Source organism: Physella acuta, unplaced genomic scaffold (assembly GCF_028476545.2).
Source record: "Physella acuta isolate Inbredline_101_S28 unplaced genomic scaffold, ASM2847654v3 ptg001869l, whole genome shotgun sequence".
Classification (NCBI taxonomy): domain Eukaryota; kingdom Metazoa; phylum Mollusca; class Gastropoda; family Physidae; genus Physella; species Physella acuta.
In genome coordinates this window covers 32,951-48,009 of record NW_026733375.1, presented here as the reverse complement: position 1 = coordinate 48,009, position 15,059 = coordinate 32,951, and the positions used below count along the sequence as shown (strand labels likewise).

General features: G+C 30.5%; 1 protein-coding gene across 18 annotated transcripts in view; it reads right to left on the bottom strand.

Annotated features, from left to right (window-relative positions):
- LOC131930945 (dedicator of cytokinesis protein 9) overlaps nucleotides 1–15,059 on the bottom strand; it is a 65,564-nt gene that overhangs the window by 37,641 nt on the left and 12,864 nt on the right. For 9 of the 18 annotated variants that reach the window (XM_059287619.1, XM_059287621.1, XM_059287618.1 and 6 more), the window contains exons 9-29: nucleotides 14,655–14,738; nucleotides 14,393–14,548; nucleotides 13,631–13,852; nucleotides 13,094–13,296; nucleotides 12,432–12,548; nucleotides 11,729–11,814; nucleotides 10,949–11,139; nucleotides 10,183–10,248; nucleotides 9,673–9,765; nucleotides 9,164–9,336; nucleotides 8,601–8,685; nucleotides 8,361–8,447; nucleotides 8,100–8,192; nucleotides 7,252–7,335; nucleotides 5,478–5,593; nucleotides 5,206–5,275; nucleotides 4,620–4,826; nucleotides 2,524–2,670; nucleotides 2,333–2,416; nucleotides 1,616–1,724; nucleotides 1,370–1,390 (exon numbers count right to left, since the gene is read on the bottom strand). In XM_059287619.1, the coding sequence (XP_059143602.1) occupies nucleotides 1,370–1,390; nucleotides 1,616–1,724; nucleotides 2,333–2,416; nucleotides 2,524–2,670; nucleotides 4,620–4,826; nucleotides 5,206–5,275; nucleotides 5,478–5,593; nucleotides 7,252–7,335; nucleotides 8,100–8,192; nucleotides 8,361–8,447; nucleotides 8,601–8,685; nucleotides 9,164–9,336; nucleotides 9,673–9,765; nucleotides 10,183–10,248; nucleotides 10,949–11,139; nucleotides 11,729–11,814; nucleotides 12,432–12,548; nucleotides 13,094–13,296; nucleotides 13,631–13,852; nucleotides 14,393–14,548; nucleotides 14,655–14,738 (2,494 nt within the window). Of the gene's footprint in view, nucleotides 1–519; nucleotides 535–1,369; nucleotides 1,391–1,615; nucleotides 1,725–2,332; nucleotides 2,417–2,523; nucleotides 2,671–4,619; nucleotides 4,827–5,205; nucleotides 5,276–5,477; nucleotides 5,594–7,251; nucleotides 7,336–8,099; nucleotides 8,193–8,360; nucleotides 8,448–8,600; nucleotides 8,686–9,163; nucleotides 9,337–9,672; nucleotides 9,766–10,182; nucleotides 10,249–10,948; nucleotides 11,140–11,728; nucleotides 11,815–12,431; nucleotides 12,549–13,093; nucleotides 13,297–13,630; nucleotides 13,853–14,392; nucleotides 14,549–14,654; nucleotides 14,739–15,059 lie in introns of all 18 variants that reach the window. The other 9 variants (XM_059287611.1, XM_059287628.1, XM_059287629.1 and 6 more) reach the window with 5 other exon arrangements.

Here is a 15,059-nt window from a genome sequence, read left to right as displayed (position 1 = left end):
ATAATTTAAATTTTGTCAACATCACTTCATGATTATTTAACACTTTAAATGAAAATATATTATTCAATATTATACATTTAAATTTTTTTTTCAGGTTTCTACAATAACTGTAACAATTTTCCTAATATTTCATTGTATATAGTAGTTTCTTAAAGAAGATAACAGATTTTTAAAAAAAGAAAAGAAGAAGTTATCTAAAAAAGTAGAACAGAGGTGAGCACATCCCCTTGTGAAAATAAAATTGTAATGCATTGAAAAGCTGGAGTGAGTAAATGTGTTAAGCGCATATTAATGAGTGAATGAGTAGACAAATACACATGTGGGCAAACCAAGCAGTTATAGGTTTTAAGTCAAGTGATTAAAACAAAAATGTTCACTTTTTTTCACAAGAAATTAAATAACCAATCATAAAAAAATTAAAAAACAAAAGCTTTGTGCTGACTACTAAGAAGCTACTTAAAAAAATATAATTTATTCTTATAAATTTCTGAAAGAAAAATTGACCCAGTTTTGTATTACCTTCCAATTTGATCTCTGAAAAAATGTTTATTTAATCAAGATTTAATATTGGGCAAGGTGCTTTATTGTATACATAGTTTACATATAACTATCATATCCATATGGTTATATCTGCAAACATACAAGAGAGGATTTGTGAAATAATGAAGTTTTACAAAGGACTTACAAAGCCCAAACATTCCATCATCCATTTTTTTACTTAATATATAACTGAACATTCTATAAATTATAAAGCAAGATTCATTTAAAGAACTAAAGGATTTATGGAAAAGTAAACTAATTTCCGATGCCTGCTGAAACTAGAGGATTTGTGGTAAAATAAACTAATTTCTGTTGATGGCTGAGACATTAACTATATTTTAGATAACAGATGAGATATGTATGAGACATAAAGTTATATTCAATACAGATACTTTAAACAAATGTTGTGGTTGTATTATTGTATTTCATCTTGAAAAACCAAGGAAAGAGTTAAATCGTGGGAGACACTTGCTCGGCATGGTTCTCAAACAGGTTGAGATCAGGAAGACTCGCTTCAATATATATATATATATAATTTTGGATACTTAGAAAAAGTATTTTAAAAAGGTATTGGCATTAAATTATTTTGATGTGTTATAGCCTTTGACCATTACCCAGAAATTAAGCAGTGTTGTTAAATAAGTTAATAGGTAGTATGTTTCCATGTTAATTATATTTTTTATGTATAGGTATGAAGAGTTTATGGAGGAATAAGCCTTACTATAATCCATTGGTATGCTATAACTGCTGACTGAATATATTGGAGGCAGAGGGGGGGGGGGGGGCCATTGCATGAGGTTATGAGAACAAAGTTCAAAGGTCAACTTACACTCCATTGTGTGGACAGAGTCTTCATGAAAATAAGATTTGTTGTGATAAATATTTGTGTAACTATGTCAAAAATCTTTTTAGGTAGTTTTTTTATTTACAGTTTGGGTAATCAGCTGAGGGATTCAGTAGGTTTCTTTTGAAATTTTAAAACTCCATTCACATAAATCTGTATTTTAAGTTTTAATACTGTCAACAAATAAAGGCCCTAAACTCCAACTAAAGATTTTTAACAAGAGTGATGTACCTTTAAAGTTTTTAACCATCCCTCTCCTCATCAATGGCAGGGACAAGGGAATGAAGTGCTCATGGCTACAAACTATACGAAGAAATTCAAACTTGATATCTTGCAGATACTGAAAAGTTTCAAAAAGCGGATTAATAAAGGTATGAAACAATCATGGTTTTTTTTAAAGTTTCTAAGTTAAACAAGTTTTAAATAAAAAATAAAATAATTTTTTTTTTGGTTAATTATTAATTACGAGCCGACCCGCGGCCTATCATACGCTGCTATTTAGTTGTTTTATTTTCTACTTTTCAGTAATTCATAATTTGTGAATTCGACAGTACCAATGCTGCCACTGAAAATATTTGCTTTAAAACACTCCCCCCCCCCCCTTTACCCCAACCCCTACACCCCCCCCCCCCGTGAAAGCAGCCTCCTCTTAGTTACCTCCTGTAAGTTTAAAATCATTTCAAACTAAATTATCTGCCCCTAAACCCGGCTCTACGATATGTAAACATTTAGAGTGAACCACAGCTCACCAGATCATGTGGGGGTGGGGTGGGGGTGGTAGTGATAGTGATAGAGAGGAAGAGAGGTGACTGCAAAGGCGCGCTTGCAGCTTGATATCTAACGGCTCCCAGAAGAGAATTATATATATAGATTTTAATAAAAAGTAATTAAGGCCTGATTAACTACTATAACTGTTCAACTTGGAGGGCCGGGGGAAACATTTCTCACCTTGCTATCACCTGGGTTAAAATTTTCTATATATTTAGCCACTAGCTTGAACACATAGCCCCGGTCCATCAGGGTAAAACAATTCTGAAAAATATTATATAAAAGACAACTTAAAATCAGTTTTAAAAAGTGTACATTGTTTCACTGGGTCATCAAACATAACAAAGCAAGTAAATGAGAGAGCGGCTAACCTTGACAAAGTTGGCCAAACTCTGGTTGGCACTTTTGGTCTCCTCCCTGTGGTCTGAACACTTCTGTATGATGTGTAGGGTCACCACGTGCAGAAGGTTCTGGAGCCTGAACTGGCACTCTGCTGTAAACCTCTCATTACGAGGCATCTGAGACATCAATTTTAATTGAGTTTAATTAACTGAGACATCAATTTTAATTGAGTTTAATTATCTGAGACATTAATTTTAATTGAGTTTAATTAACTGAGACATCAATTTTAATTGAGTTTAATTATCTGAGACATTAATTTTAATTGAGTTTAATTAACTGAGACATCAATTTTAATTGAGTTTAATTATCTTAGACAATTTTAATTGAGTTTAATTAACTGAGACATCAATTTTAATTGAGTTTAATTAACGGAGACATCAATTTTAATTGATTTTAATTATCTTAGACAATTTTAATTGAGTTTAATTAACTGAGACATCAATTTTAATTGAGTTTAATTATCTGAGACATCAATTTTAATTGGTTTTAATTATCTTAGACATCAATTTTAATTGATTTTAATTATCTTAGACATTAATTTTAATTGAGTTTAATTAACTGAGACATCAATTTTAATTGAGTTTAATTATCTTAGACAATTTTAATTGAGTTTAATTAACTGAGACATCAATTTTAATTGAGTTTAATTATCTTAGACAATTTTAATTGAGTTTAAATAACTGAGACATCAATTTTAATTGATTTTAATTATCTTAGACAATTTTAATTGAGTTTAATTAACTGAGACATCAATTTTAATTGAGTTTAATTATCTGAGACATCAATTTTAATTGGTTTTAATTATCTTAGACATCAATTTTAATTGGTTTTAATTATCTTAGACATCAATTTTAATTGGTTTTTATTATCTGAGACATCAATTTTAATTGAATTTAATTATCTGAGACATCAATTTTAATTGGTTTTAATTATCTTAGACATCAATTTTAATTGGTTTTAATTATCTGAGACATCAATTTTAATTGATTTTAATTATCTTAGACAATTTTAATTGAGTTTAATTATCTGAGACATCAATTTTAATTGGTTTTAATTATCTGAGACATCAATTTTAATTGAGTTTAATTATCTGAGACATCAATTTTAATTGAGTTTAATTATCTGAGACATCAATTTTAATTGGTTTTAATTATCTGAGACATCAATTTTAATTGGTTTTAATTATCTGAGACATCAATTTTAATTGAGTTTAATTATCTGAGACATCAATTTTAATTGGTTTAATTATCTGAGACATCAATTTTAATTGAGTTTAATTATCTGAGACATCAATTTTAATTGGTTTTAATTATCTGAGACATCAATTTTAATTGATTTTAATTATCTTAGACAATTTTAATTGAGTTTAATTATCTGAGACATCAATTTTAATTGGTTTTAATTATCTGAGACATCAATTTTAATTGAGTTTAATTATCTGAGACATCAATTTTAATTGAGTTTAATTATCTGAGACATCAATTTTAATTGGTTTTAATTATCTGAGACATCAATTTTAATTGGTTTTAATTATCTGAGACATCAATTTTAATTGAGTTTAATTATCTGAGACATCAATTTTAATTGGTTTAATTATCTGAGACATCAATTTTAATTGAGTTTAATTATCTGAGACATCAATTTTAATTGGTTTTAATTAACTGAGACATCAATTTTAATTGAGTTTAATTATCTGAGACATCAATTTTAATTGGTTTTAATTAACTGAGACATCAATTTTAATTGGTTTTAATTATCTTAGACATCAATTTTAATTGGTTTTAATTATCTGAGACATCAATTGATTTAAATTACTGGTACATAACATTTTTAGCAATTTAAAACTTTGAAAATTTATATACGAGGCATCTAAGACATCAATTTTGCAATTAATTTTAATTATCTGAGTTATCAATTTTAATTGATCTAAATTACTTGTACTTAACATTTATTAACAATTTTAAACTATTTTAAATTAAAATTTACAAAACAACACAGCAATACCAAAGTGATAGCTAATTAACTGCTACTTGAACAAGCCAGAACACTAGCCTGATGTACTCACCTTTATCCTGTCTGTGTCTATCAAATAAAGGGTCATACTCTTCAGGATGACCTCGAAAAAGAAGCCGGCGTGTTTTAAAAATCTGACCACCACAAGAGGGTCAGTGTTTGCAGGTCGCAGAATGGAGGACAAATGTTTGGCCAGTTCCTCATGGACAGTTCTTTGGTTCTTGTTGGCTTTTGATGCTGGCTCTGGACGAAACAAGTACTGGGGACAAATGTTACACAAAATTTAACACAGCTGGTTCTGGGTGAAACAAGTACTAGGGACAAATGTTATGCAACATTTAACAAAGCTGGCTGTGGTTGAAATAAGTACCGGGGACAAATGTTATGCTACATTTTAAAATTACATATGTGATAAAATAAAATATGACCCATTACATAACCTTTAACAGAACAGACAAAATACAACCAGACATAACAAAAAAAAAATAGGTAAGTATTTAAACAAACATTAGAAATAGCTAAAAAATTTATCTTAAGAGTAAATTAACTAATTCAACTGAATTTTTCAATTAACAAATAAATTAAAATATTTAGCTATGAGATAATTGCATGTATGAGAAACTATGTTGTCAGCTAACCTTGACATATTTCTCCAGAGATTCATGTTTTAGTGCATCATAAACACCTGACACAACATGGATTAGAACCCTGGTGGGAAACAAAGTAACATTTCAATCGACATGACATTGGGTATGACATGATATGGCACGACACCAGCATGAGATGACATGGCATGACAATCTCAGAGTGCTTTATATTCATCAAACATTACTTTCAATAAATACAAAGGCGGCAAACATTTATTATTATGAGATTAATCTTCTAGCCTACACAGACTTGTGTATGTTACCTGACTGAATTCACTGCTATATCTTCACTTGCAGTTTTTGACAGGAGCTGAAACAGCTGGTTAAGTAGTGTGGGCAGGAACTGAACATAAGTCGAGACCTCCACAGCTAGTAGAGACTGAAAAAAACATTTTTTAAAACATTTTTTATTACAAATCTAAATAATTCTAATTCTAATCCAAATATAATAAATAATTTTTTATCTATTTAACACTATGCTTTAGAGTATATACATAAGCAAAATGATTAATGATGGTCAGAAAAATATACATATTATTATTAATGAGAAAATATATTCTCAATGTTTTATATTTGTATCAAAACATGTTATGTCTTTTAAAAGTAATTAACATTCAAAATAAAAATTTAATTATGAAACTACGTGTTTGCAACAAAAATAAATTATTTTAAACCTATATGATAAACTAAAAAAAGCACATCCCAATGTTTTTCTTTTTAAAATGTCTAATAGATAAATGGGAATAAATATTACCAGCATTTATTTAGAAAAAAATAATTATAAAAATTGTTTTATAGGTAATCTTATATCAAAAAGTTTTAATAACTTGTGTGTAAAAACATAAGTTTGTGGAATACATTTAGCTTTTCTTTTTGACTACATTTCTGAGCCAAATGGAGCCAGTCTTTCATCTAAGGAATGTAATTAGGATTTCCTAACCTTATATTAAAAAAATCAGAACATTTTCGATTTAATTTAATTTAAAACTTTTACAAAACACTCATATAGAATGTTTTCACTACTGACTATAAATATTACACTAGGTGTGTCAAATAAAGATGATCAGCTGTAGTGATGAATAAGCTGAGTTGATTTATTGATGTCTTAAAGCTATATCAACATCATCAATTCAATAAGAGCAGTAGGTGTGCTAGTAATGTATTGTCACATTTGTAAATGATCACTTCATATTCAGATGTAAATTATTCGTACAACAAAACTGTCAGGTTTTTAAAACATGGAACATTTACGAGAAAATCCAATTTACTGTTTATCATTAGACCCCCCTCCCCCCAACACAGCACTAAAAGGGTACACTTAAGACAAAGCTTATATTTATATGCACTGAGATTCAAACAAATGCAAACATAAGCAACTTTTATTAGAAGCTACAAGACAAAGAAGTTATGTGTCATTGTGAATTCTTCTAAAATAATAAGCAAATCAATGTAGGACAAAGTTGAAATAAATAAATGCAAATGTGACGCTTTGACAAACAATACAAAACTAGTACAAATTAATAAAGAAAATGTTAGTAAGTTTATGTTAATGTTGATTTTAAAAGTGAATGGATGCAAGGTTAATATTGGTGATGAAAACAAATTGCATTTTCAATGAAACCACACAAAATTGGAATACTTCAAGAAGTTTTTAAATTAAAATATAAAGAATTACTGCATCACATAAAATAATACCACAATCCTTAGCCCATATCAACCCCCCCCCCCCCCCTGCTGCATTTACAATATCTTTTTTTTTTAGATTTTTAATGTTAGCGGTTGTGTTAATTTTTTTGTTGCAATTTTTATCAGCTCAAGAAGAAAAAAATAAAAAGCAGACAAAAACTCATACAAATAAAAGCCAATAACCTTGGGCAAGACACTGATTATAATGGGAGCTTGTGCTTCATATAAATACTTTACAAAATAAATAAAAAAGGGTCAAGTATAATTTTGGGATAAAGATTCACATGAAGACACTGCAAATAAGGGAGTGCAAACTGATAGATAAATTTCACTGCATGCTGAGTTAGTTACCTTGACCCCATTGGACAGGGCCTGTAACTCTGAAGGTGCAACATAATTTATGTCTTGAGGGGACCCACAGTCACCATTTTCCAGCTACAAGCAATCAATTGGGATTGGGTGTAATTTTTTTTTTGTTAAATTGTAAAACAAAATTTAAAAAAAGATAATAGAAAGAATATTTTTTTAAAGAAAAGTAAGAGATGCCCAGCATTATGAATAGTTAAAAACTTCAAACATAAGATATTGGAAACAATATAATTATATTAATATTTCCATGGTATTTATGAATACGCCCTAAAGATAAAAAATAAAAATCATAAAGGGCAAGGAAAAGGTGATTAATTGTGAATGTTAGAAATGTGCAAGGAATGGCCAGGGACAAAATCTTTATTTGTTTAGAGTATTTACATTATTTTTCTTGGCAGTTAAAAAAACTAATAGTGCATGAATACCTAAATATGGGCGATGGTTTTAGAAAATGTTAATAGTAACAAATTGATATAGAACAACATTAAATGTAACCTGTTCATGCCAATCTTAAACACTTAAATTAAAATTTAAATGCTCATAACCAAATAGAGATCTATATCTCTTGTTTAAGAAAGACAAAAAGCCTAAGTTTAATTATAAAATCAAAACTTTACAAGTCATGTTTTTAATATAAGAATTGTTGTTTTTAAAATATCAAGTCAAAATATACACAGAATCATTAATGAATAATAATTTTTACAAAGATATAGTTATGGATATATTATAATTTTCTGATGGTTCTGGACTAAATGCAAGGTTAGATTTGATAAAAGAAATAAATACTATGGTTTATTAAGATTTTTATCAGTTTAAACACTGTATTTTACCTTAATTTTGTTAACGTTGTTAGTCTCTAGCCCCGGTGCTCCACCATATTCCACTTTTTGACAGTGCAGGAAAAAATTGTGAAGATGCTGATCCTGAAAAAATATAGTCCCAAAATAGTTACTAGGAGATAATTTTAGAAGGGATAAGTTCCAAAATATTTTATTGTTAGACTAATTTGAGTATAAGTAGACACCAAGTTAGGTTCAGTTTAAAAATAGATGTTAGGATTAGGGTTCCAAATATTTTATTGTTAGACTAACCTGTGTATAGACTGTAGACACCAAGTGTAGGTTCAGTTTGAACAGAGGTTTTCCTCCATCAACCCACTTCACATCTGAGCTAGTCAACTGGAAAATTATAAAGCATAAAAATTTCTCTACATCAGGAAAACTACTTTAAAAGTTCAATACATTAAATTCTGAATCAAAGAAGAAAAAAATTAATACTACCAAAGTATGAATTATAACAATATGGTTGATCAGTTATTAAAAGCAACTTACTTTTCCTTGTGAGAGAGTGTCATGACTGAGGTAGTTGAAGGGTACATGCATTGAAACTGGGATGGATTTTTCCCCTGTCACAACTCTAAATAAGTAAAAATAAATTTTACATCAGGAACTATACAATAAATTTTAAATAAATATGTTCAAAATAAATATGCACAAGGATTATGTAAAAAGTAAAATGTTTGAAAAGTATAGTTTGTCAAAGCAGGGTCTAGAAAAGATGTACATTAGATTACAAGAGCATTAGGATTTCAGTTTTAACTGAAACATGCTGGGATAAGAATGATAGAGACATTAGATCACTTGAGCTGTATGTTCTTGTGTTTGTATGGAAGCATGTTGGGATAAGAATGACATTTACATTGGATCCCTTGAGCTGTATGGTCTTGTGTTTGTATGGAAGCATGTTGGTATTAGAATGACATTTACATTGGATCACTTGAGCGGTATGGTCTTGTGTTTGTATGGAAGCATGTTGGGATAAGAATGACATTTACATTGGATCACTTAAGTTGTAAGTTGTTGTGTTCTAACTGCAGCATTCTTGGACTACCCACCTTCCTTCATGCAGCAACGGCAGCCAGGCACAACCCACAGGAATCTCTATCAGACTTTTCTTCCCTGATGTTGGCTTCCCTCCCCCTGTCTTTGACCCTTCACAACTCACATGATAGAAGCGGAAAAACAAATGGTGTTTTTCCTTTAGCTGAACTGGCAGGTTAATCTTCACCTGAGGAGATAAACAAATGGTGTTTTTCCTTTAGCTGAACTGGCAGGTTAATCTTCACCTGAGGAGATAAACAAATGGTGTTTTTCCTTTAGCTGAACTGGCAGGTTAATCTTCACCTGAGGAGATTATTCAAGGTCTTGCACATTCTCTTGATCTCTTTTTAGTTATCCTTTAAGCTCATATAAGCTTTAAAAAATCTAATAAAAAGCATGTTTTTGTTTTTACAAATTAAAAAACATAATTGGAAAAGCATATCTATGTTAAGTGTCAATAGATTATTCTTATCAGCAGTGTATTTGCTTCTTTTAAAAAAAGTTTTGTTTGTTTACTACTCACCTCCTCCATAAAATCAGGAGTCTGGGCATGATGTAGTACTGTAGTGCTAGCAGTCGTAGTAAACACTGAAACGCCTGGTCTGCCATAAATTCTCTGTTCAATTTAAAAATAAACGACTTCAATTAATTTGATGGATGAATAAAATAATATTAGAAATATCATTTAATATTTGATTACAAATCTATTAAAAAATGTCTTTAACTGAATGGGCCTAGGCAAATCTAGAAATGTAAAGCAACACTGTTTTATTGATCAAATGCTGGCATAAAGAGTCTAGCATTGGTTATGGTCTAAGAGTTTATTCAGCTCAAAAGGGTTCCTTACAATCATTAGAATTAAAAGGCTATTCGTTGTACCACTGTGTGAATGTATAACTTGTGACCTCAAACATATTGCAACAGATGACTTATTATTTCACAGAAAAAAAGAGTAGAAATAGATTAGTGAGAGATGATAGTAGTGATAAATCCAACCCAGCTAACAATGAAAATGTAATGAAAAGCAACAGACCTTCAAGGGAACAGCTCCTTCCTCATCCGACTCCTTCAGCTCTATACAACAGGCAATGTTCCTGGCCTGTTGGGACACAAGAGGTACATAATGAATAGAATATAACAACAGGTACATAATGAATAGAATATAACAACAGTTTCAAAGCGATACATTCTTTTGTTAAATAATATAATAAAACATTTTTTTTTAAACTGGTTGAATGCATAGAAGAAAACATAATTCTGTTATCTTCCCCTTTGTTGAACACTGTAATGTTTTTATTATTTTTAATAAATAATTTAACATCTAATTAGATTGCATTGTCATCAGAAACATGATTGCATTAGAAGTGGGTCAAAGTTAAGTTACAAGATTTTTTTCCAAATATAGACCGGCAGACATTGTGAATTAAATAGATCTAATATAAAGAGATTATGATGTAACTTGGTAGATACATCTTTAGAAGCTCTAGATGACCACGATTCAAACATATCAAGCACCTCCATAACAATAGTTTTTTTTTACTCTGAGTAATAATAGGGTTTTCCTACTAGACTCTTACGTAATACTTAAGGCAATTACAAAAGATACAGCTGTTTACATATTTATGCATTTGGTAGTATGTTTCAAAATTATCTGAGTCTTTAATTACCTCTGTTTAACAAGACAAGCTTAACTGACTCGGGTAACGCTCAAAACTTCAGAAAACAGATATGCTACTGTTAAGCTGTCAATGAATCTTTAATAAAAGAATACAATGTAGAAATGAAAAAAAAAAATTTACCTTAGCAAAAGCTTTCTGGCCATCAAATTTGAGAGACATGGGCCTAACATAAAGGTTATTAATGTAAGAATCAAATGAACTACAAAGGGAGGCAACATCAGGCACGAACTCTTCTATCTCAATGGTTGGAATACTGTTGGGTGTAGGCTCTGTGAAGGGCTTCACTGGTACAAGTGATGGGGTTAGAGTAACTGGAAGGAGTAAAATGATGGTAATAGGAATAAATTAAATGATGGTAATAGGAATAAATAAAATGATGGTAATAGGAATAAATAAAATGATGGTAATATGAATGAATAAAATGATGGTAATAGGAATAAATAAAATGATGGTAACAGGAATAAATAAAATGATGGTAATAGGAATAAATAAAATGATGGCAATAGGAATAAATAAAATGATGGTGATTGGAATGAATAAAATGATGGTGATTGGAATGAATAAAATGATGGTGATTGGAATGAATAAAATGATGGTAATTGGAATGAGTAAAATGATATGAAAACAGAAAAAATCTATTGCAGTAACTGTAGGAAATAAATTGATGGTAACTAAAAAATAAGATGATAGTAACTAAGAAATAAATGTATGGTCTCTGTAAGAAAATAATTGATGGTAATGAAACAAAAACAGATGGTTACTGTAAGAAAGCAAATGATTGTGAATTTCACTGGATTATTGATGAGTTGGTACTTTTAAAGTTATAACGGAATTGTCAACAACAGAAAAGCGTATGTATGCAACATGTGATTACTTTATCCATACTAAATGCTCACTTACATTCTATATGCTTCTCTGGATCAAGCTGATCAATGAATACTTTAAAATCACCAGGAATTTCTTGCAGCTTTGATTTTTTCTCAGGTCTAGTTTTCCAGGAGAGAGAAATTTGTTGTTAGTGGAGGGAGAACTTTAAAAAAAACAAAAGCTGGCATTTTTTCATAACTGTTATCTTTTCTAAACATTTTTTGTGGAATTTTTTGTTTTTTAAAAAAATATATAGATAAAAGTGGTTGATTTTTTTTCAACAGAAGTCAGGAAAGGAAGGGCAATTGTGAGATTTAGACAACAAAGTAATGTGTCAAACAAGGTAAACTAAGAAGAGTGCTCAACTTCCACAAGGATATGCAGGGATGGGGTCATGGTGGGAGATGGATAAAAACTTTTTCAGAGCATAAAAACTATTTTTATGACATTCAAAATTTTGAAATTGTAAACATGAAGCAGCACAATCATGCAGATGCCAAAGCTGTCATTTAATGTTAGATCACTTTGGATTTTTGGGTTCATTCCCTTGCCTAAACCAGTGTTACCCAAATGGACAACTAAACTAACTGAATTAAAGATATAGAAGTAATTACATGATTAACTATTCCACATTAAATCATTTTAAAAATTCTCAACCAGCAGAAATGATTATCGATTGAAAATCTATAACTCTAATAATGCAAGTACCAAAGCCAATCAGACAAGCATGCCCCACCTTCTCAAGTCTTGCAACTGTTTCATCAGTTCTTCCTCGGAGAACTTGGAAGTTTCCTGTCTGTACAGTGGCAGCCTGGTTAAACCATGAGGCATCCCACCATCTGGTGACAGAGCTCTGAAATCAGCACAGATAGTTATAAAACAATGACAGATCAATATAAGTAAGATGTTAGAGCAAAGATAAAATTAATAGAAAGTTAGTAAAAAAGGGGGAGGGGATATTTTTGCATCATTTTTAAAAATAAGAACCAAATGAAGTTTTTAAATAACTCCCTCACAATTTATCAAAACTAATACATCCATTAACTTCTACAATTACTTCAGCAGTCCAGTTATAAATTGATCAGAGGCTAATATAGGCAGAGTACTGTGATAGCTCATCCATTTGTCCATTATAGGTGAACTTTACTTCACTTGCCCCAGGGAACGTTAGGTTCAAAAAGGAAACTTTACTTAGGTTATTTTGTGGTGGGTATAATAATATTTCACATCTTTTTCATGGTATTTTATTAATAAGACACTAATGTATTTCAAGTAGAATTAACATATACAGAATGCAAATATAAAAATGTGAACATTCACACTGAGATTCCGAATCAGGCCGCACTTCCTATTTGAATCAACTGAACTGATGAAGTAAAAAAATCAAAGAAAACTTACACAGCAGACCAGGCAAAGGGCATGCGGTAGTGACCAATATTGGAACAGAACTGCTTCATCTGGCGATAGACTTTCACAGCCATTTTGGGGTCATTGCCCTTTAGATATGGCTCTATACACTGGTTGATTGGCCCTTGTAGGACTTTCTCTATCCGAGCTACCAGGTAAATGTCTTGATGGCGCTGAACTATTGAAAAAATACCCTGGAACAAAGTAACATGAGATAAATGCTTGTTTACAAACACATTGAAAATATTTATTTTGGAGGAGTTCCTTTGTAGGTCCTCTGTTACTGACTGAAGTGTTTTTCTATGTCTACTGGATGTGAGAACAGTATAATGCCCTTACACTACGACTGGTTAGTCTAACTTTTCCCACGACCAACCACAGGTAATCCTTAAAGAGCTTGGGAAAATTATTTACAGTTTTTTTCTGATAATGATCTTTAATGAATCACTAGTTATTCCAGTCTAGTTAAGATACTTTTCTATAGGATTGTGCTGAAATTACCTATCTGTGGGATTGTGCTAAAGTTACCTGTCTGTGGGACTGTGCCAGCCATTCAACCTTCATCCCCCTGACATCAGGTGACGTAGGATCTTTCCCATTGATGGAGTGCAACCGGTCAGTTGCAAGCAGAAGCTCTGGGGGTATCATGGCACGGATCTCAGGGTCATTCGGGTCAATGTGGAAATCTTCGGAGATTTTCTTCCCTTGTTTGGCATCGTACATGGCAAAGGTGAGAAAAAATGGCTCAGGCTGTGGAAAAAATACAATTCAAATTTCTTACGCTTGCAAAATTTGGAATTTATTTAAATACTTTTTTTATTTTTTTTTTCAACAAATATTTCATTCTAACGAATAACTAAAGTAAAAAACAATTTATTAAGGTGCACTTGTTTCTTAAAAGATTACGAACCATCCTGGATAGTGATAAAATAAATGAATGGTAGAAACGAATAAAATGAATTTTTTTAAAAAACAAAATAGTGATCCTAAATGTAATTTCAAGACTTTTATTGCAACAAGCTAGTAGTTAAAGATTTTTTTATTTACACATGTTGGGGAACAACCATAGTAGACCAAATTTGTAAGCTTTAGCATTGTGACCAAAATAGTCTGACTCTCACCCAATGTAATACATTTATATTTAAACAATGATTTACTTAGTAAATTTAAGCCCTCATTTTTATTTGGATTTTTATGTGAATCTAATTAAAAGCAATTATATTTATAATTGATAAAGCAAGCACTAATAAAACTTTAGCTCCCTGATGTGTTTTAGACAAATTCTCTTACATTGCACTTTTTTGTTCCCTTTAGCTCTTCATAGAGCTGCAGACTAAACCTCAGCTCCACAAAACGCAGCAAGAACTTCTCAGCATACTGACGCGGGAAAACATCAATTTCTCCTTCCTCTTCATCATCAATTTCTTCATCAAAGTTCACATTTCTCTGAAATTAAAATACCTCACATGATTTCTCCACCGTTTAGTAAAACTTTTTTTCAGCTCTTTAAACATTTTTAAAATTAATGAACCATAAAAGTGAAGTAAATTACCCTCATGTCGGGATAAATGGCAAACAGATTCTGTCTGGCTTCCTGTCTGGCCTTGGCTAAGGAGGAATCTGTTTCTCTGCAATACTGAAAGATGTGGAAAAAAAAGTTGATTTTCAAAGAAATATGGCAATACACTACAGAAACCATATGATTTTATAAAAATAAATACCCAAACTACTTAGCAGTATCATTTTAACAGTAACAAAATAATTTATCCCTATTAACAAAACAAATGTGCATTTCTTTATTTAATCATTAGTTTTAAAGTTTTTAAACAATTATACCCTCTTTCACAAATTAAAACTACAATATTTACAGTACAATATATAAAATAAACTGTTTTCTTAATTTGCTGTGATTATTTCATGTATTATGTTATCAACATGTAAAAAATATCACAACAAT